Source organism: Acromyrmex echinatior, chromosome 10 (assembly GCF_024713525.1).
Source record: "Acromyrmex echinatior isolate Ae372 chromosome 10, ASM2471352v2, whole genome shotgun sequence".
Taxonomy (NCBI): domain Eukaryota; kingdom Metazoa; phylum Arthropoda; class Insecta; order Hymenoptera; family Formicidae; genus Acromyrmex; species Acromyrmex echinatior.
Genome location: NC_141861.1, coordinates 1,158,836 through 1,180,677, shown reverse-complemented (window position 1 = coordinate 1,180,677; position 21,842 = coordinate 1,158,836). Strand labels below are relative to the sequence as shown.

The 21,842-nt window shown below is 38.2% G+C and overlaps 2 protein-coding genes across 6 annotated transcripts in view; one reads left to right on the top strand and one right to left on the bottom strand.

Moving 5' to 3' along the window:
* Positions 1-15,557, top strand: part of LOC105148497 (protein-L-histidine N-pros-methyltransferase) — a 43,847-nt gene extending 28,290 nt beyond the window's left edge. The window contains exons 3-4 of one of the 2 annotated variants that reach the window (XM_087410778.1): positions 10,430-10,642; positions 13,849-15,557. In XM_087410778.1, the coding sequence (XP_087266904.1) occupies positions 10,430-10,642; positions 13,849-14,302 (667 nt within the window). In that variant the 3' untranslated portion in view covers positions 14,303-15,557. The remainder of the gene's footprint in view (positions 1-10,429; positions 10,643-13,848) is intronic. The other variant, XM_087410779.1, reaches the window with a different exon arrangement.
* On the bottom strand, positions 14,386-21,800 carry LOC105148503 (hypothetical protein). Of its 4 annotated transcripts, XM_011060308.2 has the most exons (8): positions 21,070-21,800; positions 19,625-19,861; positions 19,167-19,548; positions 18,773-18,938; positions 18,548-18,658; positions 18,085-18,207; positions 17,808-17,940; positions 14,386-17,486 (listed from the first exon to the last, which is right to left on the bottom strand). In XM_011060308.2, the coding sequence occupies exons 2-8, from the start codon at positions 19,858-19,860 to the stop codon at positions 17,438-17,440; spliced, it is 1,200 nt and encodes a 399-aa protein (XP_011058610.1). In that variant the 5' UTR covers position 19,861; positions 21,070-21,800; the 3' UTR covers positions 14,386-17,437. The 4 variants fall into 4 exon arrangements, with proteins under 4 accessions (XP_011058610.1, XP_011058604.1, XP_011058596.1 ...); XM_011060302.2 differs by having other exon boundaries at positions 18,548-18,938; positions 19,625-19,820; XM_011060294.2 differs by having other exon boundaries at positions 18,548-18,938; positions 21,070-21,796.
* Positions 21,801-21,842: the final 42 nt, after the last annotated feature.

Genomic DNA, 21,842 nt, shown 5'->3' with positions numbered 1-21,842 from the left:
CCAGTCGCCTATATCGATCCTATTTCATTTTTACAATATTAAAGACACAATAACATCGTTTCAAATTATTAGAGAATTGAGATAACGTGGAAATTAATTCAATATACTAAATTATAAAATTTAATTTCAAAGCCAAATTGATTGTTTCAAAGAAACTTTTTATGCTCTGTATTAAACATATATAATATAACGAGGATCACTAATGGCGCTTTCGTTACTTTCAAAATTGAAATTACAAATTTTTTTTACTGCACAATACATTCAGAGAAAAATGTAGTGATAGCAATTATAAAGATGACAAATAGATTTTATATGTTTTAATCCTCGACTAAGCAACGGGTTGGACTCAAAGCGAAAATTTTTAGACGAACTGATATCATGAAGTTATAAAGTATAGAAAAAAAAACTTTGAACCTTCCTCAATGAAGAAGAAAATACTCTTTTCGCGATTACGAAGGTTTATTACCATTCTGTATTTCAAACAGGACGCTTCAGAAATTAATTGTTGTAATTATTTTCACAGTTGTGATTGACGAGGTTAATATAGTTGAATGAATCAATAATACACAGTCGAAACTATTAATTACATTTAAATTAGTTTAAACTCATATAATTGTAGTAACTACAAAATAGCTTGTTCAATTAAGGCCCGATTGCACCAACGTTACTTTGATTTTAAGCAAGGCTTAAAACTCTCTCTGTCTCTGGCTCTCTTTCGCTTTAAAACGAGACGGAAAGAGTTTTAAGTCTTGCTTAAAGTCAAAGTAACATTGGTGCAACTAAGATTGGTCCAAGTACATTAATTCTGCATAAAACTTACATAGTTGTCGCTTTCATAGTTGCTACCACTGTGCCTTTTTCTCCAAGTGTAAAGTATCTTCCACACGATCGAATTATAAGTTGGTGGAAATGAATTTTTCCTATCTTCACTCTACACGTGACTAATGAGGATAAGCGTGCCCGGCGACAAGTGCATACAGCCAAGTGCATACATGCAGGCGCACGAGTCGCCGACTCGGCTCCACTGAGTCTGCCGGTGCATAATGCACGTGCCATCCGCTGCATCCGAGTGCCGTTCGTGTAGTGTATACGTACGTGCCGAAGCGAGCGCACAGCTCGTGAAGGAAGGATACGTCCTTGTCTACTACGTGCGCCGCTAAATATGTCCGGCTAAATAATAAATCCCCTGATTCACGTATCCGCGCCAGCGGTCGTCTCGACTGTCCCGAGATAAAGATACTTTTCGGGAACGGCCAAGTTTTAAGTTCTAAGTCGTTTTAGTTGTCAGGCTGACAACTTGCCGCCGACTTGAAATGAAAATATACGGAAAAAATCGATATTATTTTAAATTTGTATAAATCTCCACAATCTCGTCGTAACGTACAATGTCTTCAATTAATCCTCTCGTTTATGCATTTCTATTAAATTTCTTTTTCTTAATTTTATTTTAATTAAGTAGAATTAATTGCTAACGATTGTCGTATATCGAATTCTATTATTTGTATACATACAATAATCCCTCCATTTACTTCAAAAGAATGACACAACTAAAACAATTAAATTTCCCAGAAAAAAAGAAAAATACAATATAATTCTTCAACTTGAGAGAAAATTATTAACAGAAAATTATTGATGAAATAATGTCGGTAAAAAAAAAAGTATTCTTAACATGATCAAGTGTTATTATTTTTGTCATTTCGTTTCACAACCCCTAAAAAAACCTTTATTTTTTAGTTATGTGATGATTTTAATAATTTTTATGAGTTAATTCATTCTTGATGAATAATATTTTTTAACTTATTTAAAATAATAACTAAAAAAAATTATTTTTGAATTAATGAAAAGTTATATATATATATATTAATACATATCTTTAAAAAAAAATGAGAGCAGAAAGTAATAAATTGATTTTAATTTAATCGTTTACATATCATAACAAAATTCACAAAAAAATCTCAAAAATGCGTATTTATAAATTTAACGAATAATTACAAATTAATCATTTTGACTATTTTAATAGACTTATAGTTTTACGTTGAAATACGATAGAATACATGATCAGGAATATTTCTTGAATATAGTTAGCATCTAATATGTATAAATAAAAAATTCGTATTGTTGATTTTTTAAAAATCTAAGAAAGAAGAAGAAAACTCGCGATTTTCTAAAATAGCGATCAACGACATCTTTTTATTCTCTCTCTCTCTTGTCAACTTCCTTTATGACGCACAGATAGTACGCACGATGTTTGTATGCCAAATCACAATGTTTAAAGCGTCTAAAATTCAGAAATGTCCCCGTCAAGAGAGGGATTTGCAGAGGTCGGCGAAAAGAGAAACGAGTTATAAAAGTGTATATTTCCCTGGCGAATAGCACGCTGCGCCTCGTCCTCTTCGACTTCCCATCCGCTTGGAAAATCCGTCAGCGTCACGTGGACTCGATCGAAATTAACGATTGTCTTCATAGTCACGTTACAAGAATAAAGCGATTGCATATATTGCAATCACGACACTTTTGAAACGCGCGCGAAAACACTGATGTCAATGAATTTTAATTGTATGCAAAATCGTCAAGATCGATTATTTTCCGTTGTCAGAATTTTAGGATCGCTGTTACATTTCATATTAAATATAAAAGCTAACTTGACCTTTTCAGTCATTTAAGAATTCCATCAAAATAAATTTCTACTAATGAGTTGGTTTTATAAACTTTTTTCAATTTTACAACAAATTATGTTTCTCGCAATTTTTCTTGTTAAACGAAATATGAGGAGATAAAAATACGGTGCAGATGAAAAAATAAGCACAAGGATAAGAAAGATGAAAGAATCCAAGACGTTCCGACAAAATTGACAAAATTAACGAGAGAATACGGGCTGAGAGGGAAAGAAGGGCTTCTTCTACTTGTGGGTGTCTCGCTAAGGGACAGACGGAAGGGGCTGCGTCTGCTCTCGAGACTCGATATGTGACGTGTGATCTACACCGCGCAACACACAGATACACACACAAACACCCACGTCGATTTCGCGCAATACATATACGTATACGTATAGACTTACTTCCAATACAAATTCACAGAGTCGTCCACCTACTATACGTTTACTGTGCAGCGCAGGGATGGCTGAGGGGTGCAACAGTGGTAGGTCTAAGGGGTGAAACGAACGGCCAAGTATATAAGGGACAAGGGTGGGGAATGAAGGAAGAGTAAGAAATAGGAGGGAAAGGAGAACGAAGCAATCGTAGAGAGAGCACAGGGAGAGAAGGAAGAGAGCACCGGGAAAGACTCGCATAACGATCCCGTTTAAGAATCACTCGCCTCCCTCCCTCGCATCTTACCCCTCTCACCCCCTTCCCACAACCTCCTCCGTTTGTGACCGGGCGAGATAGCGGGCGGCCGTTCCCGGCACCTACTCCGGTCCGCCGACCTCCCTTACCTTTCCGCCCCACATTGCCAGCTACCCCGAAGGACAGCATTTGCAAAACTCCGGGGTGTATAATAATTATTATTGTCCACGGCGCTCCTCATCCCGCCCTTCGTCACCCTTCGATGCCTCTTTGCCCGTCCGCCTCCCTCCCCTCCCCCCTTTCCCCTTTCGACGGTCGCGGTGGCGTGGTCTCCCCTCCAACCGCCGTGGACAGGGTGGTCCATGGGTCCACGCCTACCCAGCATCCCCAGCTTCGAGTGACGTTCGTCGCCTCCCTCTCCGCGCGTCCTCTCACCCCATCCCCTCGGATCTTACGGACTCGTACCCGCGTTCTATGTGCTCCATCAACGAAGAAAGACCGACACGGAGGTAGCTCGAGTAAGACGAAGAAAGGGCGAGAGGGGGGAGGGGGAGAGAGAAGACAGCTAACGAGACGCTACGTTGGTATGGGGAATGCTAAATACACGTCGATTCCCTCTCTCTCTCTTCATCCCCTTCTTCATCAATTCTGCGATCGGTTCGTGTGTCTCGCCACATCTCTCTCTCTCTCTCTCTCTTCCTCCCTCCCTCCCTCTCTCTCTCTCTCTCTCTCTCTCTCTCTCTCTCTCTCTCTCGCACACACACACACACACACACACACACACACGCTGCAACATCCCCACCCCCCCCCATGATACTGGACTCCGATCCCCGCGAGATAAATGTCGTCCTCTCCCTCGTCGAATCGAGTCGACCGGCGATGGTGGCCGATGTTCGCCGAAGATTACACTAACATTGTCACTATGAGAGCACACACGTCGCACGCGAGGTATGTCGTTCTTGTTACATACGCCTGTGTGGCCCTATCTCTGTCTGTCTGCGTGCGTATACGCGCGTGGAAGGGGAAAAGGCTAACGTCGATTGTATAATCGCGACGAGAAAGAGAGAAAAAGATACGAAGAAGATGAGCCGCAACGATATCAGGGCAAAGGATCCTCGGCTCCTTTCTCGTACGCTTTCTTTCGCGCGCTTCCCTTTTACGTCCTTTCACCTAGCCGTATTTTTGCTCACGACCACCACCAGCGAACCGCCGCGCAAATACTCCCGTACGTTGCTTTTTTACGTTTTGCATCGCGCCAGTACATTTACGCTGTTTAGCGCTAAACAGAAAATACGCGACGTGCGTCTCCATATATAATTTTCAAGTTCTACAAATGACGAATTTATCGATTTTAATTAACAAACGGACGGGAATAAAGTCATCAACGAGAGTTGCTTCGAATTTTTGGAGAACGTAAAAATAATGTACAATTTTTCTGCCTTTCAGTGTAAAAGCTGTGATTTGTTTCGTGAGTGTGCTAGACTTAAAAGAAATCTTTTAAAGAGGAATTCGCGATAACTTCTCTGTTGCATTCGGCGACGGCCAATGATCTATGAAATTTTTCGAGTTTCGCCGGTCCTTTTGCTTTCTCCGATTCGAAATACATTTTTCACATTGGCGGACATTGATTGAATGCACCTAAAGAAAGTAATATCGCGAGAATTTACCGGCTCCAAGTTTTATTCCATATAAGATATAGTAGAGGCTCCTTCTCTTTTCTCCCTAACATAATCCTGCTGTCGACTTCGTAATTAGCTAGAACCTTAACCGATAGTTAATAAAAAAAATATGCTAAATTATTACTATGACATTTTATGACAAAAAATATTACAACATTAACTTGTATAACTTGTATATGAAACATGTATTAAATCTTACTGGTCAAAAATTCATGTTAATTCTTTACACGATTCGTACATTAAGCTTTGGTTGTAAATTATCAGCTATGTAGAATGTAATGACATCGATAAACACAAGTATACAGTTTGTAACTTGTATTAAGCAGCGATAACGTGAATACATTAACGATCTCGAAAAGCAACCTCACTCGATGATAGAGGAAATTTGAACGTATCGGGAGAACCGATGAGAGAATTGACATCGAAAAAAAGGAGGAAGAGAGAAAGGTCAGGACGCGGCTCGTTGCTTCAGAACGACGACAAACGAAGGTAAAGATGACTGGTCAGATTCCGTAAGTGTTGCTCCAATCAAAGAGAGAAAGAGAGACAGAGAGGGAGGAAAGATCCCGTGTCACTCGGTTCATTAATCCATTCAGGACGAACTTTGAAAAGTTCCATCCCGCGTCGTGGTACAGAATTACATTTCGTTCGCGCGCTTATAACGTGAATACGTAATGATCGTTCAAACCGCGCATATTCTCGAGCGTGACGAGATCCAATCAAGTTATCATGCTATATATATATATATATATATATATATCTTCTGTAACCCTTTAAAATATACTATCTTGAAGCGCGATCTTAACGTGTCTTTAACGTGTAATCTGTAAATATATCTGATAATAATCTGATAACCACGTATTACAACTATAAATATTATAGGATTAAGCAGTAAAAAATAACATATATCATTTTAGAATACATTTTAAGTCAAATGTTGGAAACGCTCGTTAAAAATCGATGAACATAAATAAACGAAGAAGGCCACATTTCGATTAAAGTAGGTTTTGATGCCTAATCATATATTTATGTGACTTTCAGTTTTCAGTTCAAAGCAATGCAATGTAAAATGTGTTTATGTGAATGATCTTTGTTTATTATATTGAATATTTCTCGAGGCTCGATCAATTTTCAATTAATATTGTTACAAAATTTACACTACTTAAATCTCCATAACAACGTATTTTTTAACAATAATTTTTTATATTCTACAACTGTTATTAAAATTCATAAAATCTTTTTGAATAAATAATTCCAAAAATTTTAATTTTTCAAAAGTGTTTCTCTCTCTCTCTCTCTCTCTCTGTTCAAACTTTTAGCCTAAAATGCATATCTTAAATGTTTTTAACTTTTGAATTCTTGCCAATATTTCTTTCTTTCTAAATTATAAATACATTGTGTATTACATAAATGTATTTTACATTTAACTAGGTTAAATAATTAATTGGAAAGATGAAGATGTAAGAAAATTACACGGAAAAAAAACAAGTTTTATTTAAAGTATCTAAAAATTTAGTTATATCTGAAAATAATTTTATTGGTCTATCAAAATTGACACTCAAGCATGATGAACAATATTGCAAAAAAATTTAACAAGCTTAGCAAAGTCAAAATTTTGATCATTCTACATGATTATTTTAATGGCCCAACAGAATTGCTTTCAAATCTGTAACTATTTAAGTTTTTACATTCTTTAGTAAAACTCTTCTTCCGTGTAGGTATGCTAATCTTCCAAACCTACCTCATCTCAAAATATACATTATTTTTAAATATTTTATTTAACGCGTATAGTCAACAGAACAGTACCTGTTATTTGACATTATCCTCAATTAGTTATTTCTTTAACGCACCGTGCATTCGCAGACATATCCCGCGCGTGGCGATTATACTCGCACGCAATACCCAACGAGGATTCGATTCACGTGCAAAAGAAAATCGTGAGCGGCTGAGAGGAGCCTATTCGCTGGATCGCTCGCTCTCGACCAAGGATTTGCAAACAATGGCGTCGTAGTGCGCGGCCCCTTCTTTCGATGGCGGCTCGATACGCATCGCATTTACATATTATTGCTATTATTAGGTAAACGATCCTCCGCCGAGCGCCTCTTTAACACTACCCGCTCGCTCGCTCGTCCTCCGAGTTATTTTACGATCATGGAGCCCCGCGCAAGCAGGGGGGTGGCCGCCTATCCCCGCCCCCCCTCGTCACGCTTCGATATACAAGCTCCAATCTTTAAGCTCTCATCGGCAGCGTGTACAGCGACAAAAATTGAAGCACGACCCGGGCCGCGAGAGTGGGTGGCTGGAATTATAAATGATCGTCCTGCGGGGAGATCGTTATCAGGCGTACACGACGTTATCCTCTCCTCGCCGCCGGCGAGCGAGGACTATCGATGTCCATGGCGTCTCCTCCTAAATCGATCTGCTCGATCCAGCTGATTCCACACGTGAAGAAATCGCGTGTCGCATATCGGGAGTATTAATGATCGAGACGTTTGAGCTTAATTTTGATTTTCATCTCGAATACGCAATATATACGGAGCTTTAATTTGTTTATCATTGTCGTTTATTATTACTATTAAACGGATCAACTGTTTGATTTTTTTCTCTTCCTCTTTTCTCGCTCTATAATTAATAGTATATGTTTATTATATCAAAATTATATTAAATGCTTCCCAGAATTTATATCAAATCTGGTTAAGTCTACATTAACAAATAGATGAGAAAAATTCAAATTTCATTTGCTACCTTTCATTTACCCTATCCAAAGAAGATCTCCGTGACAATCTTAACATCGCCTATAAGTTTCTGACACCGACAGCTGATGTGATATCGGGATATCGGCCACCCCGTATCTTCACGTATAATTGCTCCACGTTTCACGACGCTTCCTTTTTAAGGCTGTTAACGGCGTGGCCGCATAACTAGACCGCATGACGCCAGACCCGCATTAAAGCCGCGCTTTTACGGGGAGTCCCTCCTTTTTTTCCCTCCCCCTACCGTCCCATAGTGTCCAAACGAGGCAAAACGGGCCCTAGTGGTCCTCGATGAAACAAAACGCGCAAGAGAGTCCAAGAGAAAGCGAGAGAGGGAGGGAGAGAGAGAGAGAGAGAAGGAAGAAAGTGTTCCAAATCATGGAGGATGAGAGAAGGGAGGGCAGAAGAGGATACGACTACTCGCACACAATGGAGCCCCGAGGGAAGAGGGACGACCGGGAAGGGCAAAAGCGGCGAATTAATTGTCGCTCGCTGCGATCTACGGGCCTGATTTGTAGGCCGCGCGTATATATCACCGCGGCCACACGCGTGTGCGTACTTGATTCCCTTCTCCTTCCTCCTATGTTTTCCTCTCTTTCCCTCTTTTCCACTCGGAGACTCGCAGGTCACGATGTGACTGCACCGAGATATGGTAGTGGTGGTGTGCTGGGTGGCTGACAATGAAACGAGTCCAGAAAAGGAAAGAGTGTATGTGTGCACAAGGGAGAAAGATAGAAAACAAAGAAGGAAGAACAAAGAGAGAGAGAGAGAGAAAAAGAGAGAATGAGTGAAGGTGGCGAAGAGGACGGGAGGGCGAGGATGATAAAAGAAAGAGAGACGAGGAGAGAAAACAGAAATAAAGACAGAAGCGAGAAGGCTGTGCGCGACCATACACGAAGGTGAGTTCAGAGGGAAGGGAGATGAAGAAGAGAGGGGTAACTTAAGGATCCGCAGAAATAAGATAGAAAAGGATGATACTACGAACAATGCACCGACCGAGTCCCCCGTCGCTTTCCCCTTCCTTTCCCTCTCTGTGTGTCCACTCTTGTCCCCTCTTCCATCTCTTTATTCTTGTTTATTATTCAATGGGGCCAGGAGGTGCTCGTTAATTGATGACACCGGCCATGGCCGAGCGGTGCGGAAGAGAGAAAGAGGAAAAGAAAGGGGTAAAGCGGGGGAGATCGAGTCGGACGTAGGGACGAAGCGGGGGAGAGAGAGACCGGCCTCCACGAGGACCACCATCGCCTTATTTATAACGCCGGGGGGGTATAACCGAATTCACGATCAAAATCCCGCGTTCCGCGGCATTGATGGACCGCCGTGCGCTGCGCAACACCGGCGACGACTCTGGTATTTTCAAATGAACCCGCCCCTTTTTCCCTCGTGATACCTCCACATGGAGAAGTCGAAGGATAGGGGTGGAAGCGAGCTGTACCTCCTGCTCTGCTCACTGGCGTTCTCTCTCTCTCTCTCTCTCTCTCTCCCTCCCTCTCCCTTCATCCCGGATGACATCGACGAATTCCGCGGGGCAACCTGCTGCCGCGGAGATACCTCAGGGATTTGATTTCTATATGCAGGTGTTCGTTCATTCGTTGGCTCGATCGATAGATAGCGAGGAACTGCAAGATCGGATGCTTTCTCTCCTCCCTATACGTTTATATCCGAAAAGCAAAAGGCCTGATTTACACGATGCTTTTCGTACTGTAATATTAGGTGTTGGAATTAATTCGTAGCGTTTTTAATGAAAGAATGTTATTTATTTCACATGAGCATTAAAAAATACATTAATGAAAGTACTTCCCATCACTTGTAAAACGCTACGAATTAATTCCAACACCTAATAGTAAATAACATGCTAGTCTTCTAGCGAACTAGAAAAGTAACAATTAAAAAATATAATTTATAGATATAACTATACTATATAATTTTCACGTTTACTAATTATTATTAATAAAAAAGCAACTCTAATACGAACTTATCTTGTTAGATTAATGATTTTCAGATAATCGTACGTCTCAGTTAGAAATGAGATTCGGTAATCTTCCATTTCGCCTCTTCTATCCTTCGAATATATTGCTTTGCGATAAAATTGCCCGACGGAATGTAAACGGGGACACGCGGTGATTATACGCCTCGTAACGAGCCTAATTAAGCTCATGCTTAGGGCTCGTAAAGTTTCATGGTGAAATGAAGATGCATTATCGGCCAGTAATATGCAGTAAAAACGTCTAATGATAACGCTGGTATAGTAGCGCAGACTTCGTCAAGCGAGCATGTCGCAGCAACTTATTAACATTAATCCTCTCATAAGTTTCAACCTATTATATAAATACCGTGGACAGATTTAGTAATTATTTCAAAAACCCTTTTCACTAAAACACTACTTTGTCGTAATAAAACAAGATTAGCTGGAATGTAATTTTTCAAGGCTTTAATTCTTAAACAAGACACATATAATATAAGGATTATTTTAAGAAAATAACCTTCAATTTGACGCTATTCTATTTAAACGACAAAAACATGATTGATTTGAAATTTCTAATCTGCTGAAATTATTTATTGTACGAAATTATGTCTTATTATCTATTATTTCTATTATCCTCATGTTTACTAAAAAAAACAAGTATATAAATAAATCTGAAAATATACTTAAATATATAAATTATTTCAAATTTTACGACAATGAAACGTTCTTTACATCATATTATTGCAGACTTCTAGGCCGTGGTTCCATGCACGTATTCTCTAGTGAACAATTTCAAAAGCTAATGGACGCGAGTGGCTTCACGGGTCCCTGGCATTCCTTGGTGGACCTCGGGGCAGGTGATGGCGCAACCACCGCCCACGTGGCGCATCTTTTCGAAAAGGTGTACGCCACGGATATCTCACCCCCCATGAGGTGGGCTCTGGCGAAGAGAAAATTCACGTATGTAAATTTCATCAAGTAGCGCGTCTTATCTTTCGCGATCGTATTTTTTTAAACGGTAGTCCTTTAATAAAATTTAATTAAAGTCCTGGAAAATGTATTTAAAATTCACATAGAAAATATTATTAGCCATCTTTTGCGATCGTATTTTTTTAAATGGTACAGTGAAAAAAATTAGGTTCTATTAACAGCATAGTCTTTTAATCGAATTTAATTTAAGTCCTGGAAAATGTATTTAAAATTCACATAGAAATATTATTAGCCATCAAGATTTAGCCTCTATTATATTTTTATATGTAGCACTTATTATTTTACTTTCCCTTACAGAAATCTAATAATGGTCAATTTAATACTGAAAAACAGCAGTTACTTACTTTTATTTGGAGTACTAACAGCATTAAACAAGAACTTTAAATACTTAAAATAAGTAATTAATTTTTATCTTTATATTGTTAATACATCATTTTGTTTCGTACACGAAGAATGTGTCTTACGAATATAATGAAATCTATTTGATTAACTTTTAAAATTTAACATACTGAAACGGGCCTTAAAAGTTTTCTCGTAGATTTCTGTGAGTTTTTTTACTATTTTTAGCAAGCGTCTGAAATTTATAAGCAAAGGCACGACGTGTAAACTTAATTCGCCCGAAATTAGCATATTCGTAATCAAGGGACGGAATATTTCTGAAATCAATTGTGTTATTGCAATCATTATGCGCGTTTATATAAAGACGATTCGATCTGAATATATTCTGCAAGGAATCTTTACTAGTTGGACGGAAATTTTTCAAATGGCAAAGCTCCCTTGCGAGCGTGGAGTCGCGTATGCGAGAATGCGAAACAGATTACATTCTTTGAATCGAATACGTGCGGCCAAAGGTGGGCGGTGGAATCTTCGCTCCTTGAACGTGCATTTACATTTTCTCGTAACGGCGACTGCACACGCTCGGTAGACTCGCACGACACGTATTTTATTCTCATCACAGCTTAAAGCGCTTGTATTCACGACTTTCCTTGACAACTTCGATATCGAGGAAATTACTTCAAACTCTTATCTTTACTCTTATGAATTATCGAGTAACTTTTAATTGAATTTAGAATCGATCTTTTCGTTGCGAGATCCATTTTTTCCTCATTTAGATTCAAACGAATAATTGTTTACATTGTGCTAATAATAATAATAGTAACTTGAAGTTTCCGTTTCTCAATACCTGTATGGTGATTTTTATGTACTGTAGATTTGGATCTCCGTATCTAGTCATTAATTGTTAGAATGCCAATATTTTATGAACATTGCAGTTCAGCTTATTAGGACGAAGAGTAGCCTCACAGCAGATTGCTTCAAATGATATTTATGAAATGTTGGCACATATTTTAACAATGAATCTAGACACAGAGATAACCCACAAAAACGCCCTTTCTTATGTAAAGTACCCATGGATATATACATACATTATAAATTTTTCTTATTAGATATACATATTAGGTTGGGGAAAAAGTTTCTTCGTATTTTTTAATTCAAAATTGTATATACAATATCTTCGTCAAAAATAAATGAAATTTCAATTTAAAAAGAGAGTTTTAAAGCTTGAAATCTCTACTTTCGAAAGATTACTATATTTTTTCAGTTTCTGTGAGTTTGATAATTTTTACATCAAAAAAACTGCGAGCTGAAAAAGATGAAAATTTTTCTTTTCACTTTGAGAGTCTCTCACGTGTCCAAAAAAAATTTACAAAAATTTTCGACTACCTATCGTAAAAGCTCGAAGCTTTTCCTACAAAATCATTTTTTAAAAATGTTTCTATGATTTTTTGTTACTGAATTATTCGCGAATTAAGTAAAGGAGCATTCTAACTTTGATTACTCGTAACTCCGATAAAAATCATCACACCGCAATTTAAAAAACAGATTCTTAAAGCTAAAACTCTAACGAATAATATAATTGTAACGAAAATTTTGCAACAAATGAAAAACTTTTGCAAAAAATTTTTTTTAAATACGAAGAAACTTTTTCCCCAACCTGATATAAGAAATTCAAAGTGAAATTCCGAATTTCTAAAAATTAAATGATGATGGCATTGTTGATAAGCATATCTCTTTTCAGTGTAAAAAGTCTCCACAAGAAATCATCCACTATTTGTTGAAAATTTAAAAATTGATCAGAGAGAAGATTTTATTACATTTTATTATTTATTACATTGTACTATCTACGTGATTAAATACATCGAGAAAAAGGAAGGAATAGAATTTATGTAAATCCACGAACGCGCGAATCAGATCAATAAGAAATCGGCCAAGTACGACGGTTCGCAGTTACTCGATACGGAACCTCGATAATGTAAGCACTCGCAATTATGTGCACCGTTCCCGAGCGAATTGAGGGGCCATCACAAGCGGTGTTATTACGGTTATCTAAAAAACGTGGACTTCATTATAAAATGAGATAAGATAATTGATCGGCGGGGGCCCAGCCGGTCCCGTCGCGTATTCGCGCCGGCCGGGGCCGACCGATAAAGCGGCACTTGTCTGTCGACACTCGTGTCGATACGTAATATTCTCAACACGATGCGCCACTAACAAGTTTATTGCGCCGAATTGATTGGAGTAGAAGTTTACGATGGTTTTACACCCGGAGCGGATCGGAGCGGACGCCACTATCGGAACGCGCCGCCCTGAGTCGCTACTCGAATTTTAAATGAGCGTCCGTAGGGCGCGACGAATCCCGTAACTCATTTTATACAACTTCAACTATCTCCGGGTACTCACCGTCAGCTCTGTGTAAAATTAGCCGATGTCTAGAGTTTCGTTTCTCGGCCTGCGTTTCTGAAAAAAGCGGCTATTCTTGTCAAGGAGAAATTTCAATTCGGTTTTCGCTGCATATATTCTTTATGATGAGATGAACTCGCGACGTTTTATAAAATTTGAATTATCACTGAATTTTAAAAAGATTTTTTTAGTGCCGGCTACGATTAATAAGACTCTTTATAGTTAAATATAGGGTCTGTTAAATAAACAAAATTATTTTCAATTAGAGCATTAGAAAAAACTGCTGTTAGCTATTCCTCTTAAAATCAAATTAAAATAAAAATATAGTGCTACAAAACGCTAGGAGTATAAAATTCCAAATATCCGAATAATTTACATAAGATACGGAAAATGTTTTTCCGAATATGCCCTTTGATTCTCCATTTTTTTTTGCGCAGAGTACTCGACGTGGAGAGGTGGCATCAGGAAGCTGGTCCTTACAATGTCATCCTCTGCCTAAATCTCCTCGATCGTTGTGACCGTCCAAATACTCTATTGAAGCTATTGAGAACCTCACTGGCTCCCGGTGGCAGACTAGTCGTCGCCTTGGTGCTACCGTTCAGCCCTTATGTCGAAGTCGGCGAAAGAAATAATCACAAACCGTCAGAATATTTACCAGTGCGAGGAAGTGGACTCGAGATTCAGATAGTCAGTCTGATCGATCGAGTCTTCGCTCCGGTGGGACTGCGATGCCTCGTCTGGAGCAAACTACCGTACCTTTGCGAAGGTGATCTAGGACAGTCGTACTACTTCTTGGATGACGTAATCTTCGTGCTGGAGGCGCAGCCAGTTAATACACGATCCTGCGAGTTCTCGATAAACGACGATGTTTCGCTGAGGAAGAATTTTTAAAGCTTCAAAAGCCAAGCAGGCTATGTACAGTGTATTTATGGGAATAATTAATGGGGGCCAGAGAAAGAAGATGATACCAGGCGTGTCTTTCACACTTGTAAAAACTTTAATAATTGCTGTCATGAGTTAGAATTATGCGAGAATACAGAAGAGCAATACTGGCAAGCGACGACGAGCTTAATGTGCAGACACAGCGGTTAGCGTTTGGTGTACGAATATCGATTAGCGATCCGAGTTAAAAAGGGAACGACGGATCGACAACGGTGCGCATTTTACAATCATTTATCATCTTACTGTCGAATTCGGTGCGGAAACATGTACACGGTCTCTATGGTATAGATATGGCGCGAGAGTAACGAGATTCGGAAACGAAATCTGTACTTATCCTTTTTCTGTCTTTTCCTGATGTGCTCGACTCCGTTCGAGAGAACGCGTACCTTTAGAATCAAATCTTATCTTGCTCTAATTATCTAAACTAGTAGAAATTAACGGACGGCAAAGGAGAATATTAAACTAACGCACATTACAGCAACAGTTGCAGCTATTGCAATGATAAAACTGCAAAACGAATAATGGGAAACGAAACATTTTTAAACTTTAACGATAATTAATCTAGAACATAAAATAGACAACAACATTATCGTTAATAATAAAATACAGCGAAAGTAATAAAGAAACTTACTGCAGTGCTGCGACTTTTGCTTAAAAAAAAATAATAATAAATAAATAAACGCACAAACTCCTCGTCACATCGTCAAACAATTGCGCTATCGTGTTTAAATCATCAATAAGATAAGATTTATCTCAGATGCAATTCTTAACATATTACGTATTTCGAATTTCTATTTCAATATATTCGATCAACTCCCTTTCTCGTCAGACTCTGTTTCCGCGCTCCCTTTTCTCTATTTGGCATAAGTTGCAACGACTTAGTCATGGATATGCTTAAAATTGCGTTGATCACACGGATCGACCGATCGAGATACAAACGACGTTACGTTTGCATTTTTTTAATAATACGTAATATTTTATAAGAAATAAGTCCACCTAGTTATTGGAAATACACTTTGATGTGCAACAAGTTATCGTCGAATTATGAACCATATTACAGCAGCCTTCTTGTCAATATATAATATTATATATAATATTATATATGTATGTCAACAAAAACGCAGTCTACAGAAGCCGGATCTGCATTCGTTTAAACAGCTATAATAGCCATGAAAAACAAATAAAGAATGACTGTCAAGAATTATTTTCCAGACTTGTTAATTATCATCATATCACATGCTTCCTATTTTCAAACACAATAGAATGCAAGGTGAAAGAAGAATAATACGATATAGAGACGATATGAAAGAGTAATAATTAATTAAAAAAAAAAAACAAAAACAGAACGAAAGAAAATAATAATTCGCATGGTTTTTCAAATCATGGATCCGACTCCTAAATGGTAATCGATCGGCACATTCGCTGCATACGTATAGTAAATAATAACAGATACATGTATAGAAAGATATCTTCAACATGCACGCATCCATATAAAATTTTGCTATTTGATAGCCAAAACTTTGCATTCTTGCAGATACATGTACACACATCCCACAAAACAGAGCTCACACATTCGAGTGCTGCGCACTATTTCGCATTCGCGGTATTACACAGCATTTATCGCTTACATCCAAGACGAACGCTTTGTAACTTTATATTATCGAGAAAGAAGGAAACATTTTATCATACCGCTTATATGCGCATATAACAACCGAGTAGGAAACAATTTTACTCCTGCAACTGATTCGATATGCCGTTTATTTTTGAGGAAGTGTTCGATCGAGATCAATCGCGATCCTCTAATTTGCAGTTTTCTCTTGCAAGAGTAAAAACGTTTCTGCGTAATAATACTTAGTGCACGATGAAGTCTTTGAGCGTCAGTGCGAATCACACCCTCTTAAGAGTTCTCTAATGACATAACAATTTCGTTCTTTTTCCTTTTCTACGTATATATTAAGAAATAATTTGTTTTTTTCTTTTTTTTTTTCAAAAAATACCTATATAAATTGACCAATGATTCTTTTTCACGTGCACACCGCATATACTGCCTATGGGAGCTTATTACAAATCTTTCAACATTTGTAACATATGTTTGTTCAACGAACAGTACTAGAAATAACAATGATATATGTTCATTTTATTCTTAAAAATAAGTAATAACGTATTCATATAAATCTTTTTAAAAGAAGATATGCATACATATATTATAACATATACAATTTATATATATATATACACGTATGCATAAATCGTGTACATATATATTATAAATTGAACACAATTATTTCGCTAATCGAATAACTCGTTTCATACTAATTCAAAGCTCTACATTAAAGAATATACTATATTTAACAAACGAGTTAAAAACATGTAAAACAAAGCAACACGAGTTTAATAATCGAGAAAATTGTCAACTTATTCTTTCTTTATGCGCCTATGTCGCGAATGTTGAAATAGTAATCGATTAGTAGCAAAAGCTTTTGTACCAAATCAATTTAGTCTTTGCTTCTCATATTGACATAAGTTTTACATGCCTACATAACAGTTTTATACATATAAAGGAAGCCTTATATATTATTAATCAGGTAGTAATTATTGGAACACAAACGGCAAATTATTAAATCGATACAGTAAATATAAAGGCTATCTGTATTGAATACCTATTATTTATGTAATTTACGTAATCATAACTCAGTCGCTAGGCTTTCAGTAATTATGGGATTAATCGATAGATTATTTGTCGAATAAGCTCCATAGGCAGATTGAGAGCAATAATAATACGAAATCAGGTTACAGTGATAAAATAAAGCTAGTAAGAAATCCCTAAAATGACGCGGTGTGTAAGTTTAGTCCTACATATAAATCTTTTTTTTGTTTCTCGCTACCCACTTTTATCACAGTCCACGCATGACTCATTTTGTCTCTTAGTATTTGAAGTCCTAAACGCCAACAACTTTTTTGAGCAATCCATCGGGTTGTTTAGATACGAAACACCCAGCTAATTAATAAACATCTTGTGACTAGAACATCATAGAGCGCAAAAAGACGAAACTTGGTCTGTCGCGAGTAAAGCGAAGACGACGGTTAGTCTAACTTACGCTGCTCGCATAATTCTTCCATCCCGCTAGCCTTTCTGTTAAAAAAAAAAATAAAAGAATATCTATATATATATACATATATAGATAAAACAGTAGAAATATACTTTTGAGGCTTTCACGGGTGTTTTCTTCAGAGATCCCAAGGATTTACGGATTATCGCCGTGTTGTGATCCATTGCTAGTGTCAACCAGTATCACTGCGCTCTTTACCTCGATGAAATCAACAAGGTTCACGAAATGTTAGCATTAGCAATAGATCACGACGATAAACCCTTTGGCACCTCTGAATAGTAAAAATATGTATATTAACAATAGAGTTAAAATAATAGTAGTTGCAGTTAAGTAAAATTACTCACAACGTTGACAGGTAAGGGGTACCGGTGTGATCTAATCGGTGTTTATCTTCGTTTTTCCAGCTCGAAACTGGAATATGTGGAGGCGGCAAGAAGCTTCTCAATGATTGTACAAGCTGTATGGTATCGACCAATGCTGCAATTAAGAATAAGCAACATGAAAATCTCTGTAAATTACTTTGAGAAGGAACTTTGAATAAAAATATAAAATTTGATAGCACAATAAATTTATGTAGAAAAAAAGAAAAGAAAAACAGTTGATAAAATTAAGAGTCTTTACTTTTTTGCAGAGCCTCGGATTGTTTGCCGTACGGCTTGCACATTGCCGGTCGTACGCAAGCTTTCATTCTTGCCATGTTTTTCATCACTTCTGCGAAAGCGCGCACAATCTTCTCTTGACCACCTGAGACAGTAGAATAAATTCATTAATGTGATTTTAATGTATAATCCTTGCATTACAATTGTCTCTGTTGCAAAACGCATTGATATGACTGTATGTGCTGCGTGCATAATTCAAAGGGATTGCGTCTAAATTATATTTAACTGCCTATATTGTTATTCTTTATGAAGAACATTTAACTAAAGTAAACGAGTCTTCAAGTGCTGCAATGTGTATTATATTGGGTCATTTAAAAAGTATCCGCGGTTTTTTCATTCAAAAATTGAACAAAAAACCGCGGATATTTTTTAAATGACCCAATATATTATTTCAAAACTGTGTATATATTACGAGTCTTAATCACCTTCTGAATTCGAAGATGATGATCGGGATCCCTTTTCACTTTCTAAAGGCCATGCACCGTTGTGTAGCGCTAACAAGTCCTTGTTGGCGTTTCCTAATCCTTGTAAGTTTCCTAAACCGAGAGAAGTGAGATTGTCCAAGTTATCCAGATTGGTACGTAAAAAGTCCGTCAACTTATGATCGGAGATTGGTATATTAGGTATTAGAGATTCATAATGCTGCTTGCCGGATGGCACTTTCTTCTCTTGTGATACAGGCCGATGCGGAATATTTAATGACGGACGGCTTGGGGGACGTTGAAGATTCATTTGGTTGCCAGCACTCCTCATCTCCGATAAATCCGCCGCGGATCCTCCTCCCAAATGTGTGTTCGGATTAGCGCTGCTTAGGCTCTATAGAGAGATATGTCAAGTATATAGTAAAATGTTAAATTAAAAAATTTTTAAACAGATGATTGATGATTGAAAGTATGCATGTTAAATGCACACAATTTTTAAAGCCAATATATAATCATAAAATTTTTACATTATATATATATATATATATATATATGTGTGTATAAAAAAAACTTGTGTATGTAATAACAAGTATAGAAAATGTATAAAAAGTTGGCTCATTACCTGGAAATCTGTGCTATGTGGAAAACCAGTACGTAGAAGAGACGCAGTCGCTTCATTTTCTTGAATATAAGTTGGTGCCATGTGACCCATCTTCTGAGTGAGCTCCAGCTGATTTTTGTAGTAACGACAAGCAGGATTGGGACAGTTTTGCACGACTTCTATGATAAACTCTTTCTCCATCCCGAAGCACTCTCTTCCAATGGTGTAAGATTCCATGACTGCTCTGACTGTACCTTCTAAGCCCAAGTGTAAGCCGTGTGGTCCATTCATGTGTTTCAACATTACGGCATTGGCAAAGTGTTCATAGGGTAGTATTATTTTGCCATTCTCTCTAAGGACTAATCTTCCCTGTGAATCTAGTGCAACTCTAGATGCCATCATCCTAAAAATGAATCAAATGCAGTAAATATTTTGCAAGACAAATAAATTGTGTTTGATAATAAAATTATTATTCTCACTGTAAATAGGCGGCGCTAGGCATCATAGAAGCATCCTTAAATTCCGAGAAGCATTGCAGTAGCTCGATACTAGGATTCCAGCCTTTATTTTGCAAATACGCTTGTAACAACATGTACATCTTCTCTGTGACATAACCAGCGCTGCTCGCGGAGTAACCCGATCCTCCACCCGGTGGACCCATTTCGGTTTGCATACCTTTGGCAACAATGTTCTTCATAGTTTCTGCCAGGTCCATTCTACATGCATATAATTATATACATGAATTTCCCGACACAGGGCGAGTTTTTAATTCATCGATTGATCAATTGCATTGTGCACGGATATAATTTTCTTCAGTAAAAGCCGCATTTGCGCATGTGATCAATCGATAAATTAAAAACTCGCTCATAATGAAATTGTGAACAAAATCTCTACACTCATCTGATACACAATCATTGACTGCGTTCAGCAGAACGTTTATTTTGCAACTGTTAGAAAGTTTTCTTCGCGCTAATTGGATTATACTTTTAGATTTAGAAGAATAGTCCTATCTCTGCAGACAATCATAAAACGGTTGCAAAACTCTTGTATTCTGCTGAATGTAGCCATTGTATGGATGCTTTCCTGCAAGAGACTAGATTATACAATAGGTCTGTTCTTTTTTTTACTTATAGTTCTTGCGCATTCCTGTTTTTCTTTAATGTGAAAAAAAATGAAAGATGAAACGTGCAAGAAATTCAGCTGAAGAAAAAAAATAGGGTTTAATGTAACACAATGAGTCATCAATCCTTGTTAATGTTAAACAAAGATTAGATGACTTACTATATATATATATATATATATATATATATATATATATATATATATATATAATGTTATCTATATTTCTTGTTGAAAAGCACCCATTGTATACTCTAGATACTACATAGGTACAAAGGACTATTTATTGATTGTTTATACTACATACTAGAAACGAAAAAAAAAAAAATATAAATAGTGCCAACGATCGATACGCGTCACAATAATTTCGTTCATCCGTTATCGCGGCAAGAAGAGTCGTCGAGCTCAGACTGGTCGAGAACGTCAACAAGCGTGATCGAGAATGTGATTTCCGTCGCGCGTCGATCACGGAGTCGTCCGTTCAGCTCCATCATCATCGAACGCGCGACAGTAGCCGGCGACGAGAAACGAGACGAGAGCGGACGGCGCCTCGGACGAGTCGCGTCCGTCGTCGGATGTCCCGAGCGGCACCGAGCGCGCTCGCGATATCCTCGGCACCGGCCATTATTATCGCCGAAGCGAGCCGGCGAAACCGATAAAAAAAGTGGCCGGCCGCGTGCGATCGAGCGAGCGGGCGAGCCACCTCAGCCTCAGCCACCGCCCCCCTTTTCGACACGCGCAGGGGGGCTCGACCCGCCGTGAACGCACATTACGGAACGTACATTATTCTCGAACGTGCACTCACCCCGTGCCGCGGCCGCTGCTGCTCTACTCCACTCACGGCGTAACCGGGTAGTCCCCAGGAGCCCGTCCGTCGCCGTCTCAGTCGCCACCACTCGGCATCGCCTAATTAATTAAACCCCCGGATCACATTTGCAAATAACATAAATCGTGATAATTATTTCCGCGAGGATCACTTGCACGGTCCGCCGCCAGGGGCGCACCGCGCTCTACACCTCTACGCGCTTTTCGGTCTTATATGCGTATGCGTGTGTGCGTCACACTGAAGTTAACGTGTAGACAGTAAACAGTAGTATGAGTACTTTTCATTTGGTGACGCAAATCGACACGAGTGTCTTTCTGTCTTTGTTACTCTCTACGTGTCAAGAAAGATAGAATGATGTTTGTCGATTTATGTCATTAAACGGAAAGTACATACACCCTATGTACGACGTACATGTATGTGTGGGCGCGAGCGTACGTGTGTGTATACACGGATGATCCGGCTGCGCTTACGCGACGCTACTTTGCGCATTTATCAATATTACTTTTTGCAATTGATATATTACGGCACGCCGCGCCGCGGCGCGACGCGTCGCAGCATATGGCGGTACTGACGCTTTGTTAAGAGTGATCTGAAAGAGTTTCAATTTTTCAAGTACCTTTTTTTGAAGTAGATAGGTGTAGATAAGCGCGATAGGTGTAGATAAGACATCCCACCTATCACAATTCACATAATACTTATCTACACTTATCTACTCCAAAAAGATACTTCATTTTTGTTCTTCAACATATATG